The sequence below is a fragment of the Pyrgilauda ruficollis genome, unplaced genomic scaffold (genome assembly GCF_017590135.1).
Source record: "Pyrgilauda ruficollis isolate IOZ18807 unplaced genomic scaffold, ASM1759013v1 scaffold70, whole genome shotgun sequence".
NCBI classification, from domain to species: Eukaryota; Metazoa; Chordata; class Aves; order Passeriformes; family Passeridae; genus Pyrgilauda; species Pyrgilauda ruficollis.
The window spans coordinates 885,594-906,561 of record NW_024528822.1 but is presented as its reverse complement, the minus strand read 5'-3'; the positions used below and the strand labels follow the sequence as shown (position 1 = coordinate 906,561).

The following is a 20,968-nucleotide window of genomic DNA, read 5'->3' as shown; positions in this document are numbered from 1 at the left end:
TTTCAGAGTCTTAAAATGATTAGGCTTCTAAACTGGTCTATAAAAATGCTTCCTTTTCTGAAAACTTTTCCCCAACTGTCTTATTTCTTTAATGCATTAAGAGTCAGTATTACCTGTCCTCTCTTCCATGCATTAGTGACAAAAATACCAGTGTTGCTAAGTTTTCCCACTATCTAAGGAGACTGCATCCCAGCAGTATTCCTGAATATTTCCTTTTTTTTCCCTGTAGGTGTCATTAATCTTTTTGCTCTCTGTCCTTCCCTTATGCAAAATGAAGAGTCAAAATGGCTGAACTGCACTATTGCAGTGATTATCTGCATCCAAGGAGATAGTGTAGTTGTGTTCAAGCTCAGATAGAATAAGCAGAAGTTTGTGGCCTTTTCTTACTTCTGTCAGTCTTTGTGTTCAGATGTCAGAAGGTTTAGAGTCATTGTCCTAAAGTGGTATTTAAAATTCGGTGGTTTGTTGACTGGCTGATCAGTAATGCTACTCTCTGAGTGTCCTGTTGCTGTCAACAATAAAGTTGATGAAAAGTTATTTAATCTCTGCAGGTCACAGTTCTTGCATGTTATGTATGTGGTGTTTCATAAATCTTGATTTCTGTTTGTTGTCTGCTGGGACTTGGAGAAGGAAAAACACCATCTTAACTTTTTACTTGTAGCTTTCACAGAAGGAAAAGGCTCTGGGGCAACCAGTAGTTGTAGGACTTCTGTCAAGACTCGAAGCGCATTGTGTATGTTACTCAGATGCTTATCATAAAAAAAGTCACATCTGGTGGTGTTTTTTTTTTTTTTTTTCTTATCAGATGTCTGGAGTCATGTTAGGGGTTTGATTTGTGGACCCTATTATCCTGTTAGCATATAGCATATGGCTGCCTGCAATTATATGAGTCTTGTGCTTGATGACCCATTGGTCCTTCAATCCTTCAAACCTTTTATTCTACTCTGTAATGTAGTGTTTATCCCGACAAGACAAAGGGAAGTTGAAGTGAAGTTTGTAAGTCAAGAAGTATTCTACAATTTCCCTAGGCAGAAAGCAATTTGTACTGGCTAAACTTCTATTTGTAAATCTACAAAATAGACTAAAGTATGTGTGGCACCTATTCCCATTGCACCATCCAGCTGCACAGCTGAACAGCAAATTGGATGCAGTGAAGCAGAACTCTGCCTCTGTGACCTATTAAAAATTGAGATATTAAATTAAAGTCTGTCCTGAGATCCTGATTTATAGCATATGGAAGTTGAGGAAACCTTCCACTACATACAGTATTTGTCATATAAAATAACAGTAGGAATTTGAATGTACAAGCATAACTTACAAAGTTTAATCTTTGAATGTTGAATTTTGTAAATGTGACACTCTCTGTTCTCGACACCATTTCAGAATCGATATATTGTCATGACACAGAAACGCAGAGTCAGCATTGTATCTTTGAGGGGTAATTATATATAATCGGATTGTGAAGAGCACAACAAATTATTTAGATTAGTAATAACTCGTGTTATTTGTTGCATTCTCTGCAAAGAGGTAAAATATCAAGTATAAAATCTAAAATCAAGGAAAATACTTAAAAAAGGTTGCCTGTTTTTGTCATGAAATGGAAGGGAAACACAAACGTCATAGTCGTGATGAGTTTAAGCACCTCAGGCTGGAGCACATACAGTGTTTCTAAATAAATGTATTACTTGTGATATATTGCTACTTATTTATCTTCCCATTTTTCTGGAGAGGATTGTAGCAAGAGTAAAAGCTCCAATACTGTGCTTTCCTTGCATAGATAAAGTAAAACACTTGGAGATTGTAATGGGATAGTTTGTAAAACAGGAGAATGACATACTGTAGGAAAATGTATTTTGTATTCTCAGAGAATGGAGAAAAAAAGAAATTATTCACTCTTTCTTATCGTTTGACTCCCCACTATACCATTACCAGATATAAATGAATTTAGAAGTTATAGTAGTATGTGAAATGATTAAAATTTTAAAGGACTACAATGTGCAGAATAAAAATAAAATAAAATCAAACATGATGAATATTTTAAAAAAACCCAACCAAGCAAACCAACAAGTATCAGGTTTCCAGGAAAATGCCGCAGGAAGTACTCCACCCTCTAAATCCCAGATACGTCCATGTTGAGGAGGTACAAACAGCTCTTGCACTTTAGATGTGCCCACCTGTGGGAAGTGCCAGACACTTGTAGTTCTTTAATAGAATTGACATTGAGAAGGTTAAGGATTAGTCAGAACTGACTTTACATGGGAGGTGACAATTTTCAGGGTTTAGTAGGACACAGTAGTGCTATTAAAAGCAAATATATGCATGCATATATGTGTGAACAATATGACAGAACCATATCTACATGTAGATACATATGTATACATATGTGTGTATGTGTTTTTGTCCAGTTGTAACTTTAAATTGGTGTTTTTTGAAAAATATACTTAGTCAAACCATTCATGTTGGAACATAACATGCCCAGATCTTGACATGAGAAATTAACCTTTCTTCTTGACTGAGTAATATATATTTCTTGCAATCTTAAGAGATTTGAATGTATTTCATACAGAAGTCAAATAATTGCTGCATATGAAAGTAAGTGCTATTAAGGAGCTGGAAAACTTGCTCTTTCAATATTATACCTTTAGAGCAAATCCGTTCTCTTCCCTCATTAATGTGGTCTTCCAGCATGCAGTTCTAAGGATGCAGTTTGACAATTTATGGCTGTTACTGGCAATATTTTGGTTTTAGGTGTAATTTTTAGCTGTAGAAAATGCTGTGCCATTGTTAAAAGTAAGCAGTGGCTTTTTTAGTCACTGGGTCCTCTACTAAATCATTCAGTTATTTTAGTTTCTGTGAATATAAAGATTTCATGACAAGAATCATATAGCCCGAACTGAATAGATTTTATTAAAAATCTGCTGTGTTCTGCTTTTTAGTCAATAACTGTTCTTGCTTTTCAAATTTAGATGTTTTAAACATAAGTAGGGCTTTGTGACATAGATACCATATACCTGAAGTTTCAGAATGCTTCTTGAAAAATCAGAAATAATATAGTGTGCTTATCAAAAGCTTGTTCTGTTTGAGTGAGTGCAGACATCAGACACAACACAAAGCAGAATATCTTCATGCTGGGAGATATGGTATCTTTAAAACTGGGAACTGGTGTACTGGCTGAAATACAAGGATTTATCAGGATTAATGGGTTACTCCAAGATGATTCTTGCTCATCATCTTAAAGCATTGTATATGGCTGGTTATGGAAGCTTTAGCTGCATAACTTTCCACAAGCTCATTTTATAGAACCATTGAATATCAAGGGGTTGGAAGGGACCTTAGAGATAGTTCCAACCCCCTTACCCTGGGCAGGGACATTTTTCACTAGACCAGAATGCTCAAGGCCTTATCCAACCTTTAAACACTACCAGGGTCGGGCCCTGTTACAGTGTCTTATCACCCTGACAGTAAAACATTTGTTCTTACTGTCTAACCTGAATTTTCCCTCTTTCAGTTTGTACCCTTTACTCTTTGTCCCATCACTGCAGTTCCTGATGAAGAGTCCCTCTCTGGCTTCCCTGGCCAGAGATGTTGAAAGGTTGCCATGTGGTCTCCACACAAACTTCTCTTCTCCAGGCTGAACAGGCTCATCTTTCAAATCCTGTCTTCACAGAGATGGTGCATCAGTCCTCAAACCTGGGGAGGAGAATAGCTTTTTGGCTCAGGTTATCAGTCAGCTGGGCAGTGTGAGTGCCAGGCACATCTCCTATGCATCCTCTGTTATTATAGCTAGGTAGTATCCTCTTTGCTCCTCACATCCACGTCTTTGAGATAGAGATTACTGCTCTTCTGAATTCCTTAGTGTCATGAAGCACCTCAGATTGTGAACTGAACGACGAATGAGAATGGATAGAAGACTCATTTATTAAAGTGTCTAAACTAAATTGACAGCTTCCCAAGTTAGATTAACTCTTAGATGCAGTAAATGTAATACACCTGAGACTGTGCTCCATTGTTGTTATAGTGACTGGCATTTCCTTGTACATTTGATGATTGTGTGCACAGAATTTGTGTGGTTTTTGGGACCTACTTTCCCTTGCTTTCTAGATACCTCTTTCAGTATCCACACCCTGGAAAAATAGAAGACAAAGCAGCATCTTTGGACTTATTAGTGAAAGCTGCTATGGTGATAGGGAATTGGGGTGGAAATAGTAACATTTCAAATTTCCATGGAGGAAACAGGCAGAAGTTTACCAAAGTGATGATTAATCAGCAAAACAAGAGGCAGAAATATCAGGAAAAGACTGCAGAGCTTTTGGGTTTTGTGCTACTGCTCTTTCTTCCAAGCTGTACTGAAGCTTTTTCAAGACTATAAGAAACTTTGTATGATCTTTATCTGTTGTGGTTGTTTTGAATATGAACTTTAAATTAAAATAAATTTGAAGTTGATATAGATACTGTTTTCTATTTGCATTTTAATGAAATCAAGTGTATACTAAACGAATTTATTTCCAAATTATTGAGATATGCTATTGTTTATAAAAGCATGTTATCTTGATCTATTACAAAGACTTATAACTGTATTACGAAAGACTCATAATTCAAGATGTAAAAATATCTGTAAGATATTTTTCTTTAGTAGACATTTAGTATGATGCGTATTGTAGTGTTTTTTGTGCAAGACCGAAGTGACCTTCAGTGAAGGTGTCTTTGGTGGTGTGACTTAAGATAAGGAAATAATGCATTTTTAGCTCTCTTGACACTGGAACTGCTTATCATTTGCTGATTTGAAAACAGGTTTAGAAAAACACTGCTGAGATGCTTACCCACTTACCTGTCTGCTTTAAAGAAATGCAATGGAATAATGTATCTTAAAATACTTCTGCAGCACAATCAAATTGAATATCTATAGAAATTTTCTTAACATATATAGTCAGTAAATGTTGGAAGACTGAATCTAATGTGGAGCCTATATTAGACAGTTCTATAATGATGGGCACAGACATGCCCAGTAACTGTGTGTGTGACACTCATTATCCATAATTACATTTCATGTGATCTGACAGTGGCATCACATTTTTCTGAACCTTCTGTGCCAGTTGTTTCAACACCACCTGGGCTAGAACAATAAGTTCCACAACACTGTGACTCTGAGGCCTGATTTAAGAGAACATGTATTGTGAACATCTCCATAAAAAATGAAGAAAATGTAACAGAGTTGAAATTTGATTTGTTTTAATGAATATGTCCTACCAACCCAGAAACAAACTTTGGAAAAGGGTATGGGAGGGTGATAGATATTCATGAACTTCTAGGCATTTGTTAATAAAATGTGTTTTTTTGTTTGCCAAGTATGTAGCAAAATAATCTGTGTATGCCATACATTGCACAGAGAAAGAAGGGGAAAATGTTTGCAAAATGTATCAAATAAGTTTGTGTGTCAGGAAATTTAGCATTTGCTCTATTCCTGTTCTTAATCCACTAGCAGTCAGCATCTACATTATACATGTGTGCCTGGTAATTGAGCTTAATTGGTTTGCAGGGAAGGGTATGATACATTAGATCATTAACTAAAATTATCTAAGGGACTTGCCCCAAACCAACTTATATTTTGCTCAGCATAAATAATTTTTCTAGATGGTCTATGTCAAACATTTCTCAGATGTTCTCTAAAAACCTAGCTTACAATGGTAGAAAATGGGGCAGTACAAAAAAAAATTGGTGGTTCATTTTAGTAGAAAGTAGCCTTATTAGGTTGTTTGCTTCTGGCTGTGGAGGTACAATGTTATAATCTTCTTTAGTGACACTTTTTGGAGACAACTCTAGGACAATGGTGACAGGGTTACTGAAATTTCCGTTCTGCTGGGGTGGTTGCTTCAGAAAGAAGGGCTAGGAAGAGAAAGAAGGAGAGTGTATTTATATAGCTTCAATCTAACAGCACTATTTTTAACCTGAAAAGAAGCTTTATTTGAATCAAATGTAATTAAGAGCAGGAAATAGTAATTTAGCGTTTTAAAAACTAAACACAACCAACCACTTGCTCTCCCCCCCCACAAATGCTCTGGGTTTTAATAGATGATGTTACTTTTACGAAGAGTACCCAACAAAGCTGCTAGGTCTGTATGTGTGGTCTTTTCAATCCTTGATATTGGCCTTCAGGGATTTTTCTTTGTTAGCGGCGATTTTTCGTTGCCAACTTCACCAGAACATGCGCACGTGTTATGTTTTTTGGATTTAATGCCTGTTATTACTTTTCACCCCTACAATTGACTGTGGATTACAGCATGGGCACTGTTGCTGGTATACAAGGAAAATTGCTTTACCTACACTTACCTTGTCCATATGGGGACAATTAAAAAAGGATAACAGAAATTAATTTTTTCCAGTGTCCAATTAAACCCTATGTAAGTTCTTTTCAGATTGAGATACAATTTAATTTAGTCTAGTCAAATTATTTGAGTGAAGTAAATGGAACCAAATGAAAAACTAGCTTAATTCAGGATGAATGTTTATGGGTGGCTTCAAATTATGCAGTTCAGTTTAAATTCAGACATTCATTTAATTTGATGAACTTTTCTGAATGTCCCTCTGTAGCAAACTACCTATAAGAACAACTTCTTTGGTAAACATTCCTGCTTTAAAGCAAGCATTTTTCAAGCCTCAGCCTGTTCTGCTTCCAGTTGCACACTACATACTGTAGTTTTATTGTTCTGTTTGTTGAATTTTATTTACTGTGTTCAATATGACCTCTTCGTAGTCATTAATTTGAAATTTATTATTGGAAACTTGTAAATGAATTGGCAGAATGCATTGGGAGATGTTATTTTTTCATTGCAACAAAATTTTCTTTCTTATAATTTTTCCAGAAATACTGGAACTGTATTTCTAAAGAGATTTTCCAGCTGCTGATTGTGTACTTAGAAGAACTGTGATTTAAATAAGTGTATGCCTCTGTTTTTTAGGGCTTGTTAACAAGATCTTTAACTATTACTACACAGAATTAGGCCTGTAAATTTTAGTTAATATATATTAAGGACTAAGTAACGCACTGTTTGCTTTGCTGTGTGCAAGATATCATTGCTTCCTCCTAGACCCTCCTTTCTCTGAAATACTGAGCAGAGCTATGGGACAGCTGGCCCAATAACTCATTTTCCCTTTTAATTCTGAGTATTTCCCCTCTGTCTTTATGCGCTTGCACATTAGGATAAGCACAGAGCACTTAATTGGCAAGTTGATACAGTCTATTAAACTTGGTATAAGATAGTGGTAGTACTTTCTCTGGTAATTTTCAGCACTCTGCTTAGTCATCATACTTTTATTATCTTCTGTCACAAACTCTTTCTTGCTCAGAAAAGTCTCAGCAAGTCACACACCTCCTTCTGTTAAGAAACTGTGGGTAGTTCTCTCCACAGCTTTTACAAGGAGCAGCAGTGAGTAGACACTAGCTTTTTGGAAGTAAAATCCTTTATTTATGCAAGATTATACTTTTCAATTTACTGCAAAAACACTAATTTATGGACTATATATACAAAATTACTCTGAAGATAGGAAGACTATATTTTCTTTTGTTTACTTTTTTCTTTACAACTTTCTAAGCAAGTTATACTAACTAGAATATGTGCAGTATGTACACAAACAAGTTAATTCACATGTATATGGTACCCATCAATTAATTGATTTTAAGATTTTCTACTTCTTTGCATTGTATGACTGAAACAATTTCTTTCCTATGAAAGAAATACTAATTCCTGTGTACTTCCTGTATAGTTAAAATAAAACTCCTGCTCTGACTCTTTTTACCAGGACAGGCAAACAGAAAAAGCCCATTTGCAGTTATTGCAATTATTTAAATTGATTTACTGACATTTACAATTCAAAATAAAGAATATGCTGGGGTTTGATTCTGCTTGTGTTCAGGGACAGCAGTTCGTGCATTTAACAATGATTTTCTGAAAGCTTCCATAGGTCTTGTTGGGTCAGAAACCGAACTCTAGTTCTCTTTTTGCTTTTGTTTTTGATAGGATGATGAAGTGGTTCTGCAGTGCACTGCAACCGTTCAGAAGGAGCAACAGAAATTGTGTCTTGCTGCAGAAGGATTTGGCAACAGGCTTTGCTTTTTGGAATCCACATCTAATTCTAAGGTACCACTGAGTGTTTTAATTGTCATTTCATGTCATGAAGCAAGGATAGTTTAACATTGCTTGCTTTGATTTAATATGCACAAATCTGTCAAGGAGAAGGAACAAATCAAGTCTGTCAATAATATAAGGAATATTTAATGCCCATTCAAAGATCATTTCTTTGTCCTTTGGCTGGACTCTGGTGTGGTGTTTTCTGTTTTGGGTTTTCTTTAAAACTAGTTAGCTGCAGAAGGCTACCCCAAATAATATGCTTGTTATTTTGCTTGTCTGAACTCAGTTGTAGTAAGCCACAGAGCAACATTTGTGTACTGCAAATTGAAAGACAAGTTGATTGCTCTGATTGTAATCCACAGAAAAAAAACAGCAATCATTATATTTGTGGTAAGTTTTTATTCTGTGGCATTTATATTGAAATTATTATTACTTTGAGACCTGATTCCCTATCTGAGCATAGTGTAAGTATCAAAATTACCTCATATAACACATTTTATCTAAACCTCCTCTAACTCTGGTATATATGCAGTAGATAGTTTCAAAAAATAACTATGTTGTTTATTGCAAAGAAGGGATTTTGTTTCACAATCACATATGTTCAAATAATTGTTGTGAAGACAAAAATGGGCCTCCTGAGGGCAGAACTGGTTTTGTGGACAAAGAAATGGATATACTTGGACATTTTTTTCATAGAAAGGGAAGAACATTGTTTAACATATTTGTTTTTCTTTGGTTAAAATGTAAATATGTGACAAGAAAAGGTAAAGCATCTGAAAAGACATCTGGAAAGATTTAGAACAAAAAAATGATGGTTGTCATGCCAGCTTTCATAACATCACTTTGATTTTCTCTGATACTTCACAGAGTAATGCTTCATTTTCTGTCTCATCATTTTTAATGCATTATTCATAATAATAAATTTTTCACTAGGATATTAATTATTCATTATAATAGCAGTGATCTTGATGAAGTAATTCATGCTGCTCTGTTTTAAATGAATCTTTTTAACAATAAAAATGTGCTAGGATAGGAGTGGTTGTAGTTCTAGTTGCCTGTGAGGCCTGAAAGATTTATTTAATGAATTTGTTATCATTCAGTAGGATTGGATAGTAGATCTACAGTCTCTCTCTCCCCATATAAAATTCCTGAATATTTCTGTCTTTATGGAATACAGTGTGGATTTTGTATCAGTTTTGTATGCTTGTTTGCTGATGCTGCTTTTTCTCCTTGTTTTATGAAACAATCTGTATTCTGCTCATTCTTCATGAGCTTGGGGGTAAAAAAAGCAAACAAAAGAAAGCCCATCCAGCTCATCTGTGTTTTAATTTTTAAGGGCTGACAGTTGCTAGGATGAACTCATCTGAAGTCACTCGTAGATATAAATACTGAGGGAGCCATAAAATTATCAAATCCTTAAAGCAAAAATGTCTATAAATAGGACTAAATAATTTTTTTTTATCCCTCATGTCTGTATCCATAGCATGTTACTATTGCATTATATAAAGAGGAACATAGGAAATATTCAAAGAAGTGTGATAATTGGAAAATAGCTCCAGCAGAATTCTTGAGCCTGTTAAAATGTCTTAGAGGCTGTTTTCCAGTTAGAGTAGGATTGTGATGCACTTAAATGCAAACAGTAGTGGGGCATCTGATTTACAGGCAGGGATCAAGGATGGGATGCAAACCCAAACACCAGTAATAGGCCAAACACAAGACTTCAGCTGTCATCCTGGACTTGCATTTTTGAGAATGCTTGTCATTCCATTTTGAGAACGCTTGCTATGCCATGCTTTTTTCCAGTATCTTTCAGGATGTGGGTCCTCCTTGCCTAGCTGACGTTTTATTAGCACAGCTTCTTTGTGTGCACTTTCCTGCCCCAGGATCACTAAATAATTCACACTACTTTGTAATGGTCAAATTGAAGATATATCTTAATAAAATAATTTGCTAACAGCTGACTATTAATACTTATCTCTGTACAGCAATAAACCTGGGAGATAAGGCAAAATATGTACAAGCAAAGTAAAACAAGGAGTTCACTCACCTGTTCCCATGAGCAGCCAGGTGTCATCCTGAGGAAAGCAAGGCTTTATCAGGCATCGTGGTGGCTTGTGAACACAAATGCTGTCATTCTGATCACCCCCTGCTTCCTTTTTCATCTCCCTGCATGAGGTCATATGGTCTGAAATATCCCTTGGGTTTGTTGGAGTCTGCTGTCCTAGCAATGTCCCCTCACAACTCCTTGTCACCTCGGCCTGCTCGCTGTTGGAGGGGGTTGATGACCAGAAAAGGTCTCGACATGGAGCAGTTTGCCACCTTGCATTAATTGACCCCATATCTTGAAGAGCAAGATAACAGATAAACAAGACATCAGGTCTAAATTATGTGTAATTTTACAGTTCTGAATATAAAACATACAGGCTTGCCCAAGATAAACTCATGACTACCTCATCTGTAGAGGCATAGTAGCTCAAGAAAAAATATTTCTATTTCAATTTCTACCAATTTCAAAGCAAATCTGTCTCAGAAGAGACAGATTTGCTTTGAAATTGGTAGAAATTGAAATAGAAATATTTCTAGGTATAGGTTGGATATATCCATATCCATATATTTGAAAGAGTTATATCTTCTAGGTATAGGTTGGAAATGTCAAGTGTATAACAATATTAGATTTATAAACCATCAAAAATTTTTAACATTGAAAATGCTGCAGCAGCAAGAACAACAAAACCCAAAGAAGACATGCTGAAGACTAAATTTAAAATGCTTACTTTCCTTATCTCATGTGATTATTTCTTCAGCAAGTTTTGTCATATATATGGACTGAATTTTTATTTCATGAAGAAGAAAATAAAGGATGGCTGTCAGAAGAAAAAGGCAAAAGTCTCATTGTCATGGCTTAGCTCTGGCAAGCAGCGAAGCCCCACAGAGAGTGCTTGCTCACTTCCCCAGTGGGATCAGGCGTGGGACCAGGGAGAGAATCAGAAGGGTAAAACTGAGAAAGCAGAAGAGGCCTTGGCTTTGTGCAAGCCCTGCTCAGCAATAACAAAAACATCTCTATATTATCAATGTTGTGTTCAGCACAAATCCAAAACACAGCCCCATACCAGCCACTGGGCAGAAAATTAACTCAGCTCCGGCCAAAACCAGCAGACCTGTAAACTTCCTTTTCAGCAATTGTTATAGGTAATTTTGTTTCATCATTTTTTGCTGTACTTTTAAATGAATCCCTTTTATTAAAACATAAATTGACTTATCTCAAGATCAGTGAGATCTATTTACATTTGAATGTTAGTTGTTGCTTTCTATAGATAAACATATTGGTAACATGAGGAAGTCTATTAATAAAAAAATTATGTTGTCTTGCTAGTGAAGTAATTTTTCTTTAGACTTCAATAATGCATGGATTGCTGAAAAGCAGACAAGGTGGAGCTGTGTTTTAACAGCTTCTGAAAACTATTCCTGTCCATAGTCCAGAGTGGAAAATACTCAGCTCTGGGTCAGTCACAAAGGTGGAGTTGATCCCTTGTGAATCACTGCACAGCAGAATGCTGAAAGCTAAGTTACGCTTTTCTAAATGGCATAAGGTTTTGGGGTTTTTTCCTGTTTTTATGGCAGGTGTGAAACTCATATGAATTTCATTATGCCCCGAGCTATGGACCTGCTTTACATCATTAAAAAGTCCTGATAAAAACTATGTGTGGCGTTTTTTTCCCTCTTGAAGTCTCTGTAATTTGGACTTGAGAGAGGGGAGGATAACATAGGTATGGTTTTTGTAGCTCTGAAAAGGCCTCCCAAGTTTTGTTTTTGGTGGGTTTTTTTTTTTCATTTAACTTTTTGAAGAAGTTAAAAAGGCAGTGCAGTGTGTTATCCTATGGTTTGATCTTTTTGCATATAGCAAGTTACAGTGGTGAGAGCAGAGTCCAGAAACCGATAATAATTCTATTTGTAAAGTTAAGGAGATATTTCAAATGGAAGTAAGACTTTGAGAACTTATTTTCCATTTTGCTTTTGAAGAGTCTGTTCTGTGTCAGCGCAGAAAGGTTCTTCAGATTTGGTGTAGGCCAGTTGGTTGGGAATTCTGACTCCATTATCCAGAGTATGTCAGTAATGCTCTGTTGTTTGTTGGCCCCTAGATGCTACTGTTGTATAAGGGAGTAGAAAATAAAGCCTGATGGTAAGACTGACATACTGCTTCTTGTGCTGAGAAATACAAATAATTTTATTTTTATCTTTGCCTTTTTTTGGTCAGATGAATTGTCTGGAGCTGGACAGGTGGCTATGCTTAAAGGGAAGAGGAGAATGGGGGGGAGGGGTCTGGAGAAAGTTATACCTGGCACAGACAAGGCTACATGGAAGTATGATTTTTTTAAAGTATTTATGCAAGCTGTTTCCATGCCAGCAGTCAAATTATGTATGGATGTGTCTGGAGAAGGCTGTCATCCTGAATGGTGGGACATTGGCCTGAACTTCTGTACCCTGATTGCCTCTGGGAGAAAATCTCTTTTCTCTGTTTGTCTTCCAGAGTGTAAGATCTGAAGGCAAGGGTTGCCTTCTTTTTTGTCTTTTACAGCAAACATATTCTCAGTGGCCAAGACAAATAATCTGTCTCCAGAGAGACTGAGTCTGAAACTCTCTCTGACAGCTGAGAAACAGTATCTGCATTGTGCAGTTTTTGATTCTGTAAATCCAAATACATAAAAAAAGCACATAGTGTCTATTAACACACGGATGCAAGCAGATACTTTTTGAGCAGTTAAAAAATTGGTTCACTCTCAGAAATTAGATCAGTGTTGTTTTCTTGTGTTTACATTGAGTCATTCTGTGAATATGTCATTTGGTAAGGTGGTTGGTTGGAATTTTTTTAATGGAATTGCTGTGGTTCATTTCTGTACATGAATTTCCACTTTTATATGTGTATATATATATATATATATATGAGTTATCCTTTTATAATAAGTAAAAAATTTTGTCAGGACTTTGTAGCTGCACCTCTAGGGCCATTTAGATTGCTTTTGTGTCATATTGTCAAAATTATTATTCCCATTTAATGATAAAGATGGCACTTAATCTTATGTAATCTTATGTTCAGAGGACTCCATTTAGCCAACTTTGACTAAAACTGATGATTTCAATAATTTAAATTTCAATAATTTAAATATACTTACACATTGCTTGGCCTATGTGACATACATAAATTAGAAACAGGTAGATGAAGTCTTCATAGGTGTAGATCAGACAGGATTTTGTTCAGTGAGTCCTTCTTTCCCAGTAAAATTGTGGTCCTTGCAATTAGTCCCGGAAACCAACATAAATGTTTATTGAGATGGAAATGAAATAATTTAAAATTAATGTGAAACATTTGAACTGTGAAAAACACTCAGATCTCAATGGCTATACAGCAGCAATAGAAATATGGCTTTATATCAGCTGAAAATCATGGGCATTGTTATTAGGCATAACAATACAGCTTAGAATATTTGTACTGTCACCTGTAACTCAGGTAGTTTTAAAAAAGGAAACAAAAAGCAGATCATCCCAGACTAAACAGTGTAATAACAATAGATCCAATCTGTGAAATCTTAGTATTTTCATTTTTCATTTTATCTCTTGTTGCAGCAGATATTTGAAGTTTTACATTCACATACGAATTGATTATTTCTGTCTTATAGAAATATTTTTTATGACATCTGGTTTTGCTTGATATACACGTTGAGTTTTAACTTAATAAGGCATTATTTGCTATGAAATATAAATTTAAAGCTCTTCCTATCTTCAAACTGTGCATTCATGAATGGGAAAGAGTTTATTTTTAAATTATGCTCCACTTACTTAATATTTTTAAAAGTAAGATATTATTATAGGCCAGTTCTCTGGTTTTGAAGATAACCATGAATGCTTAATACTAGTTATTTAGAACCCATAGAGTTTTGTTATAAAACTTTAAGTGTATTGCATACTTGGGATTTTCTTGTCAAAACATATTTCAGAAATATGTAACATTGTAGTCAATAAAGTACCTGGGAAAAAACCTCCAGAGGAAAGTTCTGAATTCCTAAATATGCTGCTAGATTTCATGACATGTAACCTGAACGTATAGTGACAAAAGCTGATAGATAGAATCGAAGTCACATTGTAGGTCAGTTTAGCTGATGATAATACTCCAAGTGATGGCACTGACATATGATATCTATGCATGCATCATGTCTACTATCAAGTAAACAATGCAAAAAACATGTCAAAATCTCATTTTTTTAATATTCATGAGTTGTTTCACGCTAATGGTAACATAGGCATCCATTCAAGAAACTTAAAGTCATAAAATTTATGAAATTTAGTGAACAAAACTTGTTTCACGCTAATGGTAACATAGGCATCCATTCAAGAAACTTAACTCAAAGTCATAAAATTTATGAAATTTAATGAACAAAATGTGAGTTGTAATTTCTACAGTCAAATATGTGGTTTGCAACTTTCTTCATTATCTAAATGTATGTTAAAAAACAAACAAACCCTAAATGTCTACAAACTCACATATAATATGGCTGTTTTGGGTATTTTTTCATTTGTTTGTGTAGGGTTTTTTTGTTGGTTTTTGGTGCTTTTGTGTGGGTGTTTTTTTGGTTTTTTTTGGTAGACCAGATGTAGGAATTCCACTTCTGGTGTAAAATAAGTGAAGAAAACCTGAAAAATCCCATTTAATCAGTTTTTCTTTATAACTATATATCCCAGTAACTGTTCAGGCATCTTATTACTTAAAGATTAAAATCTAAAAAGATGCAGATATTGTGCTGAAAAATCTTGTCTGAGATATGGCTGTAACACAAACACTGTGATCCAATGAAGTCACATATGTGGTGTACAGTTCTGTAATTGGTTTGGTAAGTTCCTGGAGGCTTCTAAAAGCCTGCCAGTTTGCTGTGGTTTAGCTCAGCTCCTAGTAAAGAGGAAAGTTGCTATCATTGCGTGATCGGTTTATCTATTTGCATTTTGTGCAGTCTGTTCAAAGCAGTGCCCTCATCCAAGTGCACAGTTGATGGGTTTTGATGGTTGGGTTTGTCTTTTTTCCCATTTAGTATACAAGTCTTGTGACTCTAAAAATCTTGGGACTGTATGTTAAGGACTGCAAACAGATTACTTGTCTTCACCAAATGCACTAACTGTAGTAAAATACAATAAGAAAGTCCTTGAAAGATAAATAAGTGATATATAGAGGAAATCAAAAATATTTCTAGGTAGGAGTTATTTGGGTACGTTCATGTCTGATGCAAGCTAGAGCTGCTGGCTTTTCAGTGCAAGCTCACCCCAGAAGCTTCAGGCTTGCTGCCTTACCCTGGGAAACCAAACATCGCAAGGTTACGCAGCTGGCATGTTCTGCCAAGTCCCCTGGTGCTCAGCATTTTAAATATTTTCTCTGAAGGGTTTAGAGTGAAATGTACTTCATTAGTACATGCAGAGTAGTTACAAAGCAGTCATTTGAGTTTTAATTAGACTGATATGTAGCTGCACATCTGAAAACCTGAAAAAACATTAATAAATCTGTGTTTCAAGCTAAGAACACATAAAAGTATAAATGCTTATTTTAAGCCTTTTAGATGAATGTTTGTCTAAAACAGCAGTTTCAAATTAGCTTTGTACTGATTCTTTGCACTTCACGTCATGGTATTATTACTTTGCACTCAGTATTTTTAAGAACTGTTAGGCTAAATCTGGTTCAGCAGACTCTTATGAATAACCCTAGCCCAGTGGGCTCCCAGAAATTAGGGCAAAGAAATGTGGCCTATTAATGAGTGAATCTCTGTTTATTTGAGGTATCTAATACTGATCATATCTGAAACAAAATGGAAAAAAGAGTATAGAATATTTTTTTGTTTGTTTCTTAAGATTTTTTGAAACAGACCTTTTGGGTTGTGATTTTCAAGATTTTAGACTTTGCGTCCTGGTTACTTCCCCATGAAAAAGGAGGAAGATTATTCGTGCTTTTATAGCAACTGACAAATTCTGTAATATGCTAGCATAAAAAGAATATTTTCAGCATTAAATTAAGACTTTTAGTTTATAAATAATCTGAACTGGATGAGGGAAGTTGGGCAAGTGGAAGTACTTTGGAGTTTGAAGATGTGTGCTTTGTGACCCTGTGTTTGAAACCCAAAGGCAAGTTGTTTTAGAAACTTTCCTAGTGCTAACTGTTGGGTTACCATATACAAATACAAGATTAACTTTTTCTGGTTTCACAAACAAAAGAACAGTTGCTTTATTTTTCATTAAAAAAGCCACAGGCCAGATGGTATAAGAAGTTATTATGCTCTTAAAGATTATGCATAAATACTCAAGGTTACAGTTCAGGCTTCTTTTCCTGAGTGTTTAATAGTTTTTAAATAATTGCTGAATGTTTGCTGCTTGTTTGAAAACCTGTACATAATAGAGATGGACATGAATATGTGAATAATGCTAATGGATGTTTTGGAGCTTTAACTCCTTCCAAGTTCACTTTTTCTTCCCTACTGGATATAAAGAATCTATTTAGGAGTGGGAAATTTATTCCATATTCCAGGCACTTGTACTCTTGGTATATTTATGAAGACATCTTCCACAAAAATGTTGTCTTTTCATGAGCACTGACTTTTTACATGTGATTAAAAAAGAACAGGAAACCAATGTCACCAGGCTGATTTCTAACATCTGGTACAATCTTCCCTTAATACTGCAAACTCTACTTCTATCCCACATCTAATGTCATTTAATGATAACAGGGAGTTAAGAATTTCATGTTTTCTTGGTGTTTCTCTGAGTATTGACTGGTTATATTTGCACAGTACAGTGTTTACATCTGGCAATAAGGCAATAATTGACAGAAATGCAACTCAAAATCAACAGTTGTTCAAATGACTTTAGATAATGCAGGATTAATTAGTTTGGATAGTTTAAGATGCTTTAAACAGCCAAGGTATATATTGATCTTTAAAAAAACAGCCGGGACAAGCTATTTCTATATGAAGAGAAATTCCAAAACTCTGTGACATTTTGAGTACTGTGAGAGAAAAAGAAGCAGGGCTAGCACGGGACTTGCATGAGAAGGTTGGACATAGGTCCCAGAAAGCAAACAAATGTTCTACTCAGTGCAATATGAAATATGAACTGACTTTCCAAGAGAGCATTTTAGTGCCCATTATTCAATAAATTAGAAAGCCCTTTAATAGAGAATTTTTCTTTCTAGTGTATGTAAGTTGATTGAGTGTTAGCAAATAAAAAGGCCCATAGAAATTAAGTCAAATTGCAATAAGGTCTTATTTTTAAATAAGAAACATGCCTGGTTTGATTAGCTGTTTTAAGAATAAAGCTTAATAAACTTTGAGTGCCATATTTGACTTGGTCTGAAGTACACTAACAATAAATTAAGCCTCTTTGGGCTGATAAATTTGAAAAATGCATATAGATTAATGTGTATGTAAGTCTTCATTAGCTCAAATTGGCCAAATAATTCCTCTTTGTTTTGCGTGTTTCTGGCTAATTTATCATGGAGGTGATACACATAACTGTCTGCATAATTCTTAGTAAAAAAATTTTTGTATATAAAAAGTAGAATTCCTTAGAAGAATTAATGACAAAGAGTTTTGATTATTTTGAAGAACTTAAAATTATGTGATTCGTTTTTGGTCTGTTTTCAGAAAATAAACCAATACCAGACAATTGAAAGGTTATTTTAAACCCCAGCATGGACAGGCACCAGAGTAGGGGAGTGAAACATCTTTGACTGGTTAGTTGAAAGTTAAGGTGTGGGCAAATTAAAATTAGAACTATCTAGAAAATATGTGCTTGTGAGTAATAGGTGTCTGCAAAGGTCTGTAGTTATTATCTTTTTATCTGATGTCAAAATGTGATATTTTGAAAAGGAAGATCTTGACTGTGGTAAAGGAGGAAACTCTAGGTCAATGATCTCTACTTTCATGTAGGGGTGATACCTCATGTTATACTTGAACTTGGGTGAACTTATTATACTCCCTCCTCATTAAACTCCTCACTGAATATGTATTCAAGTGTAGCAGGAAAAAAAAAGTCCACAGGTTGTTAAGGTCCTTGAGACTGTCCTTACCATATCCAAATTTTTAAGCCTCTTGCTTTATTGCTTCTTGCATAATTCACTTCTGAGGAAGGTGGGAAATGCATGTGGGTATTTCTGTCTAGACAGTACTTTGTGGAAGCTGTTTGTTCTGTGTGTTACTGAATGATAAGCAAAAAATTATTTAAAGCAGCAGTTGGTTTTATATTAAGGGCTTAGTAGCAATATTTGGGCAACCTAGACCAAGAAAGAACAAAATTTGAATATTAAGGACAAATTACTCTTGCAATTATTCTATTTGATTTTGTAGTTAATAGGGCTGTGTACTAAAACAAGTGTTTACTTCTCACATCATGCAATGGATGTTCAGATGTAGTGCCATGCCCAGGCAAGCGGGGGCTTCATATACTTAGACACTGATAGATAAGCCACAGTTTCTAAGTATACAAAGTCAGATTTTTTTTTTTTTTTTCAAACAGATATTTATTCCTGCAAGTATTATTGCACTTTTTATCAGCAGTGGAACCTTGTCAGTATAAGTCCTTAAATCCCTGGAAGTTTCCTGGCAGGCATCTTTGCTTTTAGGACTATACAAATCCTTCTGACCCTGACCCAAATTATCTGCTAGAGTTTCTCTTGAACTACAAGAACTTCATTATTAAATATATATATATTTTTTTTACTAGAAAACTTTCAATATACAATTCTGATTGATTTGCTTTACATTACAGAGGTGGATGTATATATCTTCTAAGGTCATGTATTTTTTTGAAATATAATTTTAAACTGTCTTGCCCAGGAGAGAGCTGATGATGCATCTCCTTCCCTTCATTTAAGGGAAAGTCATGGGTGACTCAGAGCATAAACTCCCAGTGCCCCATTAAACAATATTTGATTTTCTTAGGTACACAGGTTGACCACTGATTTCAGCAACATACAATGGAAAATATAATAGTTAAAACTTACAACAAAGTTCTTAAAAGTTACAATTTGATGTCTGTTATGCTTTTAGTTGATAATTTATGAGATATATAAGCAGATTTTGCTTTTCTTAGACATAGTTTTTCATGTTTACTGTAATGTAGATGAATTGCTCATAACAGTTGGTATTCTGGAAGGATTATGGATGTACTTTTAAATGTGAAAATTCTACTGTGAAGATTTCAGATATGGGATAAATTTAACAGTAAGAGAATCTCAGCAAATAATGGCCTATGGGTTATTATGCAGGGGCAAGAACTTCCACTGACACAGGTCAGGCTGTGTCACTTATTACAGGCACAAAACATGTGCATGTCTGTCCTATTTATTTGATCCTGAAAGGTTACAGGGTTGCTTCATAGAAAGATGACTATTGTAATGTGTATGGTTTATATTAAATCTGGTCAGGGATTAGGAAGATTTTCCTTTTGGCTATCTGGTAAGTTTTTCAGATAGGTACAAAATAGTATTTTATAAAGATCATCTTTCTGATGCTGCAAGAATCAAAGTGTAGCTGCTTCCTTCCAGGTTCTAAAGCAACAGTACCCTCTCATGATAATAACAATCCTAGATTTTTCCATTACGCCTTGCAGTAGCTACAAATAGAACATAATCTCTAAGAATAAAAGGGAACGTGAAAATTTTGAATTATACACATAAGATTAGCATGATAAGAATTTTCAGCATTAATATGAAGCTAAACAAACCATGTTTTTGTTAATTTGGATGTGTGCCTAGACCCTCTGTAGCACTGTTGATCCTATGAGCTATTCTTATTTTATTAATCAGTATGAAATTTTCCTAATTACCTTTAAAATTAACACATTTTCACTGCATTAGGGTGATACACTATTAATTAAGTTCATCTAAGCTTCTGGCTACAGCAGCAAATGTTGTGATGGGAGTTGAGCTGATTGACCAAGTTTCTCCATCAATGCTGCAGTGTAGTTGTATGGCTCCTTACCTAATATCCCTTCTATCTGTAGCTAAGACTTTTAAATTTTCAAAAAGGAGATAAAAAGAAAACAGCTCTCAGTAATGTAGATATGTGGGACTTATGTCCTTAGGTTGGAAAGGAGACTAGAGTGAAGAGATGGGGTGTAAGAGGAAAAAGCCTCTTATCCATTTAAGGATGGAATGTGTGCAGCCCTTAATCTATACAGAAAGTAAATACCTTACCAGGAATTACAGCTTCCAAGTGATTAAGATAGTCTGCTCTGTTAATAATGGCCTCAAGACCTTTGACAGATTTCAGGATCAAAGCTATTTCCAAAGAGCAAAAAGTGAAAAATTGTAAGATGAAACTTTGAAACTGTTTTCTGCATAAAGGAAAATACTGTAATTGTACTTAAGTAAGAACATCTTGAGTAGGTTTCTTATGGATTTTTAAAGAAGATTGTGAGAAGGAAAAACTCCAAGAAGCAGTTTCCTTCTATGCCTTCAGGTTTGCACAGATTAAGTTTCAGGCACACACAATTTTCTTTGCCAATAAGCTCTGTTACAGAGTGACCAGCAGATGACATTTCACTATCTGAGAATGAAAATGGGGAAGGAGTTTTGTGTTCACTGCTGTGCAAACTCATAGAGAATAAAAACTAGTAACTCCCTGTAATCAGACAAAAAGTACTGTAGAAGATTGATTGATGTATCAACAGAAAGTATGATCAGCATATCAAGGTGTCTTCCACTGCTGGTTTTATCAAATCTAATGCTTCCCTTGTGGGAGACTTCTGCACTCAGAGATCTGGACAAGATGGTGAAACCATATGTGACCACAGAGAGTATTTTTAAGAAAATA

At 35.1% G+C, this 20,968-nt stretch overlaps 1 protein-coding gene across 1 annotated transcript in view; it reads left to right on the top strand.

Moving 5' to 3' along the window:
- The window catches only part of RYR2 (ryanodine receptor 2), a 384,205-nt gene that overhangs the window by 85,440 nt on the left and 277,797 nt on the right, over positions 1–20,968 (top strand). Inside the window, exon 2 of the mRNA XM_041485449.1 lies at positions 8,016–8,135. Coding sequence (XP_041341383.1) covers positions 8,016–8,135 — 120 coding nt within the window. The remainder of the gene's footprint in view (positions 1–8,015; positions 8,136–20,968) is intronic.